Here is a 9,723-nt window from a genome sequence, read left to right as displayed (position 1 = left end):
GCTTTTCTCCAGACAGCAACTTTTTTCCCTCGTCGTATCTTTAACAATCCCATGTGGCCAACGGCGCCCCCGTGTGTCCCATTCTGTAAGACCTCCCACCAGTACTATTAACTAATATAATGAAACAACAACGAAAGAATCCACCCACAGATCCATTTTCCCTCCAGCGCTTGCAGTTTACATCCAGATGTGAACGCCATAGGAGGTGTTCTGTTCTCGTCTCTGGTTGGCAGAGACTTGTCTACAACACAGGTACCCGAGATAATGGGGCCGTGATGGCATTCCCTCTTTAAATACAGACCAGGAACTTATCTCGTCATCTGTCAGGTATTAGTGCTCAGGAGAAGGTTTTCCTTCTTGCCTTCTAGATCACCGATGAAAGTGAGCTTGCTTATTCCCTCTTTTGGAGATTCACCCTTGCTGGATGAGAAGATACCAGACCTTGTTCGACTGAACACTTTTCCGGATCCGTGAGAGTCAGCTGCTAAATTGCTGCCTGTTTAGTTTGTGTTCACCACGATAAACTGTTTGTGTAATCCTATTCGGGTTTATTATTACTTTGTGTGCGTCACTGTGAGTGAAATGCAAGTTGCTTTGTCAGTCTCCAACCAGACAGCGGGCTACACTCTACCTTCTGTCAGCTGCTGTCCTCTCACGGTCGCGGGACCGAAAGTCGGTCTCCCTTCTCCTCGCTTTCCTCTCTCTCTCTTACTGACACAACCTACACATCCATTCAATTGCGCACGGTTCGCTCCGCACATCCAATCATCAGATAATGCCGGCATAGTGCCGCTTTATCCCTCCGTTATCTACGATCAGATTTGTGCGCAGAAACTCCTCCGACCACCGGTTGGCGCAGTCCGGAACTTTACGGCAGCTCCGCCCATAGACATAGATACAGAAACGCCGCGTTGACAGCTGCTGAGGATTAGAGCGACGTGCCTACACGGCGGCCATCTTGGTACAGTGCCACTCGCTCCTACAACGCATTACATCTATGGAGGAATGACACTATTTAAGTAATCATAAATCGCTCAACTGTAGTGAAATATATTGTCAAGAAATGTTCACGCAGGTTGTTCGTCACAAACATTAGACATGAGGGACAAACAGACAGAGAAAGGCATTGATAGAACTAAAGGAGCCCAGAAAACGTTCAGCGTGTTGAAGTCTTTATTTAGAGAATTGCTTCATTTGATTATTATATTATTATTTTTATCATTATCATTGTATTATTATTGTTATTGTTACGACATAATTAATAATACTATCATCATTATCATTTTATTATCATTATTGTGGTCCTTGATGGTACTTGCTAAAATGTAAGCACTATAACACAAGATAAAAAAAAAAGTTTTATGCATAGCAACCTGGTGAGGGTCAAGGGTGGGGGTGGCAGGGGCAGCCTCTGATGTGCTGAAGAACCAGCCTCTTGAAGCAAAATCAAATCAAATCAAATCAGATTTATTTGTATAGCGCCAAATCATGACAAAGTTGCATCAAGGCACATATAGAGCACGACTAGACCAAACTCTTCATTATTCTTCATTATTTGCACTTCCTTATTATTGGCGTGAGGGCAACAGGGCGGTAATCATTTGGGCCAGGGGTGTCCAAACTACAGCCCACCATCTATTTTTAATTGGCCCATATCAAAATCTAAAAATAAAATGGTCTATGGCCCACGCATAATATTTGCTGCATTACTACAGTATTACTGCATTGTACTTCTAAGTTTCAAAACTAGGTAAAGCAACTGCTCTCTTGAAAAAAGGCAGCATCTCCACAAAGCAAGAAAACAAAGAAAAAAATTGCTCAGGGTCACCAGAAATGCTGAAATCAAAGAGCCACAAGATTGCAAGTGAGTGCAGAAAATTACATACTCTGTGGAAAAAATAATTTTTCCATAGAAACCAAGGAAAGTGTGTTTGTTTGATTTGCCATGAAACTGTTGCTGTGATGTCAAGACTACAATGTATGACGACATTACAAAACAAAACATCAATCCTTCACATCCTACACTGGCGCCAGGCAAGAAGAGAAAGTGAGGCAAATAACAGCCAGTCCAGGAAACACAAGAAACCTTTCTCAGATGGTGACTTAATCAAACAGTGCCTCACAAAAGTCATGGAAATAATGTGCTGGGAGAAATTACAGGATTTCAACAATGTTAGCATGTCCAGAAATACAGTTGTGCGGCAAATTCACTTGTTGGCTAACTTAAAACAGAAAAATGTTAGGTGAAGCTTGTGCTTTTGATTTTTACTCAATTGTATGTGATGAGAGCACAGATGACACAGGCACTGCACAGCTGTTAATTTTTTTGCGGGGAGTTGATTATAATTTTGCATTATGGAGGAACTGCTTGATCGTTGTCTAAAGGGGACAACAACTGATAAGGACATTTTTGAAGCCGTGTCAGTTGCAGTTGACCAGATTGGACTTAAATGGGACAAGCTTTGCCAAGACAGTCCTCTTGGGAATGTGATGAACACAGTTGTGAAAACTGTCAATATAATTCAGGCACAAAGACTACCACAGAGAATTTCAAGCATTCCTCTCAATGTCGATGATGAATACAGAGGCCTTTACTATACCGCTCTGATGTGCACTGGTTCAGTCATGGCTCTGTGCCCTGCAGGGCTGACTTCTGCATGAGCTCCTGGCTTTTTCAGTTTATCTCACTGATAATCTAAACACCTGGAACAAGACTGTACAAGCCAAAAACTTCATTGTAGCACACTTCCCCACAGTGACCGAAATAAAATGCACATTTCCAAATACCAACCTCTGTGATCTGTCTGTGATCACATCTCTCAGATTTTTCTGGAAGACAGTCTGCAATTAGATTGATTGAAATGCAGTGTGATGATTCTCTGAAGAATCAACATCAGCTTGTGTCCATACATGACTTCTACAGGAGCTTGGAAAAGGCCAAGTTTCCTCTGATGAGACGTCATGCAAAAGGAATGATCAGTTCAGGTACATCTGTGAGGAGACATTCTCTCTGTTATCGCTGAACAAAAGCAGATTGAGAACCAGAATGACCGACAGTCATCTCCATTATGTTCTTTGCGTCTCAACCACCAAGCATACTCCTGACCTGCTAGCTATCTGTCAGATCAAACACTACTGCTCCCACTGAGCACAGCACTCATCCCATTACAGGTTAGTTAAATGAGTTAAATATACACACAGTTTTCATGTGTTAATAGGCCCAATTACCTACTGTATTATATTAGTACTATAAATTTAGTCAATTAAAGTTGACAAAATTTTTTGACAAACAGTGATGTTTATATAACAAGCTTGAAATATCCACATCCCCTATTTCTCTTCTTGTCTCTCCCTTCATACAGGACAATGGAGGGGGATCAGCATCCTAAGAACCAATCTGAGGCTGTCACTGAGAAAATGACCTGCAAACCTCTTTGTCAAACATAAAGTGAAAATTTACAAATGGAGAGCTGTGATGGAGGCTTTTTTTCTTCAAACATGATCAATTATGAAACATTATTTCCCTGCATTTGATTTATTTTACCAATATTAGTGCATTAGAAGTGAGGCAGTATTCCTCCAGTCTAGTGAGTGGCTCAGTCCTTCATATATTTTTCTGTTTGTGGCCCTCAGGAAAGGAAAGTTTGGACACCCCTAGACTGACTGTGTCTGAGTTGATGATTGTGGCTGTTTTCAGATGGCAGCGGGGGTTGACTGCTTGAGCCAGGAAGAGATTGAACATCCTGTTGAAGATGGATGAGAGCTGGTGGGCACATGCCCTGATCAGAGCACCTTGCTGGTTATTCCATCCAGGCCAGCAGCCCCAAGGAGTGTATGTTCAAATAAATCCCAATTTGTGTGGTCGAAAGACTCCTGTAACTGAGTAAATGCATTTCCAGGTCAAGTTGTAACAGTATTTGTGACAGGTCTGGTTTTTCTCCTGACTGGGGTGTATGCTGTGGTAAGCAGCAGGGAGAAATGGTCTGGCTGCCCTTGGTGGAGGAGAGGTTCCGTAAGCGTGCTTGATGTTTGAATACACATGATTCACACCATTAGGGTGGGCCCGCTGTTGTTAGTTTATTATGTTCAACAGCAGCTAGAGCCCCGTGTTAACATTGGCATCAGGTGGAATATAAACAGCCGTGACGAAGATCATCATCTGACAGACACGCACTCTGGGTCAGGGGAATAATGTTCGTCTATGATCAGGGTGTTATGTCATTATGTATGTAAATACAGAGCTCCCTCCCTTCCTCTTTCCAGAATCTTCACTCCGATCTCATTGGAGCAGAGTGTGGCCTGCAAACTGCAAACTGGCATTGGGGATCTTCGGGTAAAGCCAGCTTCCCATAATAATCAGAACACAGCAGGCACTAACGTAGTGACTCCTGGCAAGATGTAATTCCAAGTCCTCCGTTTTGTGCACCATGAATCTGGCATTGGCAAGATACAGGCTCGGCCGAGGTGGCTCGTGTTGCCAGACTTGCACCCCCGGTTTAGCTTTCTTTCCATCTGCGTCACATCTGCAAACCAACAAGCAAAGACAAGGTACACAAAATATACAAAAATCCATAGAAAGGGAGAGCCTTGAGCTGCTGCAAACTTGCTCCCCACAATTGATCTACTGGTGGCGTGTCAGTAGATAAATTGAACTCTGAGTTTGTAAGCCTGAAACAAAGGAAACTCAGAGCGTTCACTAAAGCTGCTTTCTAAAACTTTCCTCTGTGGTTTTTTGTTCAATTGGTCATGGCAACAATAACAACAAAGACATTTTCATGTGAGCTTGTCCACTGTGACTTTAATGCTGGAGTGACGGTTTTGTACAAATCATAACACACTAACACACCGTAATGAGCTCAACACCTCTATCTGAGCTTCACACATGGCAGACAAGACAGTGTAGTGTGCTGTGGAGGGTCTGTGTGTGCCTATACAGCATGTGGGCAGAGCATTAAGGTTTTGGTGTCAGTGGTTCCCTGGTTTACCTTAGAGACAGCAGCAGAGGTTTGCGGGGGTGGGTGAATGTGTGGGTGGGTTGGGTTTGAGGGGGCAGGACTGAGAAAGTAAAAGGCACTTTTCCAAAAACGGTAATAAAGTCAGTGGAATAATAGAATATACAGATTATACTGTTACTCTGGTATCGTTAGATTATAAACGCTGGACTACACACACATGCATGCGCGCACACGCACACACGCACGCACGCACACACACACACACACACACACACACACACACACACACACACACACACACACACACACACACACACACACACACACACACACACACACACAAAAACAAACAAACCCGCACACAGACAAGTGACAACTTAAAGTACGGAAAACCAATGAGTCCCAATGTCATGGGCACTTCACCAAATCCAGGTTAGGATACTGGACCCCTAAAATGAAAGGGTCTGGTGGATCGGATGTGTTGTGGGGACTTTTTGCTGGTTTGAGTCCACTGGCCTACTGGCCCACCTTTAGAGAGATGGGGTCAGATCAAATCCTGTTCTGGTTGGAGGGGTCATCTAAGGTCACAGGGTCGATGACCTTCATAGTCACCTGATCTAAATCCAGGTGAGCTATGGAGATGTGGGGAAGCACCACCTGGCTAAGACACTTTGTGTTTGTCCTTTCATTCATCACCTGTCTATCATAGACTACTGATATATAAACATAAGTATAAATATAAATATAAATATATATATATATATATATATACATATATATATATATATATATATATATATATGTGTGTGTGTATGTGTGTGTGTGTGTATATATATATTTACATGCTGTGCAATAATATTTACTTACTGGCCTAAAAAAGAGGTGACAGATATGATCAAGCATTGAGGTTTTAGTGAGGACAGAGTTGTGGCTGGAGGTTTCAGTTGCTGCACACAAACTGAAGAGTTGCATAGGAAAGAAAACAGGCGGTTCCCAATTGGTGGTACCAAACAAGTCATTGTGATGTAAAGTTCACGGTTCAGATGAACCTCCTCAAAGAAAGCAAAGCAGCTGTCAGTTCAGTGAGGTGACGTGTGCTGGCTGTGGTGGAATGATAGTTGTGGAGACAGACAAGTCCATCCAAAAGGCTGTGGGTGTCTGGGCACAAACAGCACCGACCCTACAGCTCAGTGTCTTGGTACTGATGTGAGTTGGCGGTGTAATATCCTGGAACCACATTGTCTGCTGTCTCCCCTTCAGTCATGTAGAAAGGACATCCCTCCCTGGATGATATTGGAGTCCTGGGTTCAGGATGGGAGCTAGACCTGGAAGGACACATAATCCAAGCTGAGTCCAAAGGTACAAATCTTTAGACCATGATGAAACAAAGGAGATGCTGTCATGGCACCCAGAGGAAAAGACTTAAATGGTTCCTGGCCCAATTGGGTTGAGAGTCAGTCTTTATCAGGCTGTTAACATTGTTAACAAGTCCCAACTGGAGGAAATATAGAGACCAGCTAATGTGGATCGTATCCAAACTGAGCTGATGTCCTGCAGTCTTTCGCCTTTACTTATACCTGCAATTGTTTTCACCTCCTCCTTCTACCCACAATCTTTTTCACCTTCCCTCCATAGCCAGAATGTTTCAGGAACAACCTTGAATGTTTTGAGGAATGTTCATTGAGACTCTAGTCTCCACTGAGAATGAAAATGGCAAAACTACAACAGTATTCTGTGTCCTTTCCCTCTCTGTCAGGTTTCATGACCCAGGTGAGTTCTGCATGTGCAGGTGAGACCAACACCTTTACCTTTGGCTTAATGAAACATGCTGCTACTCTAACAGAACCTGAGCCTTAAGAAGCACAACAGTTCAGACAATTTTTTTTTAAATTTTTTTAAATAAAAAAAAATAAAAAACTTTTTTTTTATTTTTTATTTTACTTTTTACTAAGACAATTTAAGCCTGGCCCAGCTGTGGCTAGATGCTGCCACGTACCACTGATGCTTTCCTCCTTTCATATGCGACTCGACGGCTTTGAGACCCCTTTGAGGTCCCAAACAAAAAAGTATTTTTACATAATTTGCCCATTGCCTCGTTGAATGTGTTTACATGAGACTTTAAAAATTCCATTTATTACATTAGCTCAGTTGAAACTGGACTTTTCAAGTGCAAACACGTTAGTTTGCCTGAAATCAGAGTTATCATAATCAAGCTAACACCCCCAGATAATGCAAATGAAGCCGAGCTACTGTTGCATGTGTACAGACAATCAGACTGAAGTCGGACTGGAGCAGGAGGAGCTGATCAGTGCGTGTGCTAAAGTTTCATGCCTAGCTATGATCTAGAAGTTGAGCAACATTTAAAACCTAAACGCAGGTCAGCTAACTGTTAACGCATAGAACACTGTTCCAGTTTACCTCTGAGTTGCTAATTTGCTAGCTCACTGGTCTTTTGTTTCTTTCCACCTCTGTTGTGGGCTGTGACATGTCATATCAATTGGTATCGGCCCATTACCCATAAGCCGAAAAAGTGCATATCACCACCCATTGTAGTGGAGGCAACATGATTTCAACAAATAGCTTGATTTCACTCCCATGCATGTATACTGGGACAAGGACAGAAGTCCTTTATCGAACTATAACCGTAGCTCGACTTAACTGTGCATGTAAACATACTCATTGTTGTTTCAGCTGGCACCAACGACATCCTAAATGCATCCTCTTCAATCCATTTGTCGTTAAATTTGCACTTCCCCACCTTTGCATATTGAAGTAAGGTATACCCACTACAAAAAAGTAGACTACACTACTGATTATGTATTGACAACTTTCTAAAACAAAAGCCATCAAAAACAAGTAGGTTTCCACTATGGAGCAGTTCAAGGCAGTCCTGTCAATATGTCACAACAGTTAAAAAACAAATATTTATATTTTAATATGTGCTATTGAAACACACTGGAAGTTATATGACTGTGACATCGATTTACATTATGGATTATTGATGGTATGATGTCTATATGACTCTGAACAGTTAATTTTCAATGGGCGAGAGTTCGACCGAAAAATGGCGCGCCGCTGCACGGTTCACGCATACGGTGTGTCTGCTCTGATCTGTTAACATGGGTGTGCAACGCACACACGCTGCTCAAGCAGGCAGTGTGTCCCAGGCCTTCGACCATAAACATATAAATATGTGTCTATGACTTCGACCACAATCACGGTGCATAATGGTGGCACGCAGCCCATTGTCAGTCTGTTGCTGACGTACTGTAAAACGGCTTTTTTATTTATTTTATTTACATTTAAAGCAGGAACCCTGTACACTGATACATTCTGATTAATGACATTGGTACCAGGAATGGAAAGACTCCAATAGTTTACTGAGATTATGTGTGAAGGAGTATTTCACAGATGTACACAAACAGCAGAGCACTTACCCGATGGGCTGCGGCCGACTGTGGTCCAATTTGGCGGTCTTCATGGGGACAGCATAGATGTCTGGATGCTTCTGGGCAATTTCCAGCTGAAAACACAGAGAGTTGATGAACACACACCTCTCTCTCCTACATGCATAGTAAAACACATGTTGAACTATGAATGAGACTGACGAGGTGTCAGTCACACTTACCCTGGCCTTCTGAGCCTCCTGCAACTCCAGAATCCTATGGGCTCGGGCAAAGTGGTCCATATTCTCGAAGGCCTTGATTTTCCACAAAAAGGATGTCATGCACGGGTCTTCCATTGGGGGGTCTTGTGCTGCCTTGTCATGCTGCTTGCTGACTGCTCCTGAGGTCACAGCTGACTCTGCCATGCCCCCACTGTTGCCAGACATGATGATGGGGGCGGACTGAGACACTCCCGGGGGCCGCAATTTGCCGAAGGAGTTGAAGTGCTGAATCGGAGGAGGGGGCGGTGGGCTTGACAGGACAGCTGAACAGGACATAGGTGGCGGTGGGTCATTACTGCTGCTGGCGGGGCTGCTGCTGGATGGAGAGTCATAACTTCGGCTAGAGTTTGGCAGTGGGGCATGGTGCTGGCGAGAACCTGGAGAAAAAAAGACTGACTCCTCCCTCAGAGACATGGACACCTGGGAGGGGGGGGGGTAAAACATTAAAGCCAAAAACCACCTGGCCGCAAAGCTCCTCCACATGTTTCTACAAACATATGGACAATCAGCAGGTTATAAAAGCAAAGGGACAAAACTCTGGTGCTTTTTTCACAACCATTGCTAGATTGTGCTGCAATAGCACAGGTGCCATGTTGGAATGAAAATGGAAACAGGACAGACCCTTCCAACAACATGGCAGAGAAAAAGGAGTCTTAGTCTGCTTTTCCCCATTTTCAAAAAACCCTCTAGGGTAATTATTCACAAAACTGCAGGAACTATTAATCTTTTCAAGTGGGAGCTCTGCAAGCGCTATAACCTCTGCATCTGCTGACATAAAGTTACATAACAGTGGTCTTCATTTGGACATTAGAAAAAGCTGTGGTGTTTGCAGTTTGGATTATTTCCCAGGTTGATGTGGCCACTGTTGGTATATGAGATTCCAATATCTGCTGCAGAGAAAATGGAAACACTAGTAAGCTTTTACATTAGAAAGGTGTTCCGAGATGTTTAAACACTGTGGCACTGTATGGGAAAGGCATACTTCAGCTCCCAGTATCTAGTCTAGTGGAGGATTTCAAATGTACTTAGGTTCGGAAGAATGGCAGTGCAGGAAGTGAAAGCAACTCTTTACTCTTTACATACAGAGATTGTGGGTAATGT

At 43.2% G+C, this 9,723-nt stretch overlaps 1 protein-coding gene across 1 annotated transcript in view; it reads right to left on the bottom strand.

Moving 5' to 3' along the window:
• Positions 1-4,778: 4,778 nt before the first annotated feature.
• Positions 4,779-9,723, bottom strand: part of tjp2b (tight junction protein 2b (zona occludens 2)) — a 46,351-nt gene continuing 41,406 nt past the window's right edge. The window contains exons 21-23 of the mRNA XM_029510808.1: positions 8,584-9,042; positions 8,393-8,478; positions 4,779-6,280 (exon numbers count right to left, since the gene is read on the bottom strand). Of these exons, the coding sequence (XP_029366668.1) occupies positions 6,136-6,280; positions 8,393-8,478; positions 8,584-9,042 (690 nt within the window). The 3' untranslated portion in view covers positions 4,779-6,135. The remainder of the gene's footprint in view (positions 6,281-8,392; positions 8,479-8,583; positions 9,043-9,723) is intronic.

Source organism: Echeneis naucrates, chromosome 9 (assembly GCF_900963305.1).
Source record: "Echeneis naucrates chromosome 9, fEcheNa1.1, whole genome shotgun sequence".
In the NCBI taxonomy this organism is placed as follows: Eukaryota; Metazoa; Chordata; class Actinopteri; order Carangiformes; family Echeneidae; genus Echeneis; species Echeneis naucrates.
This window is presented reverse-complemented; position numbering and strand designations above follow the sequence as displayed.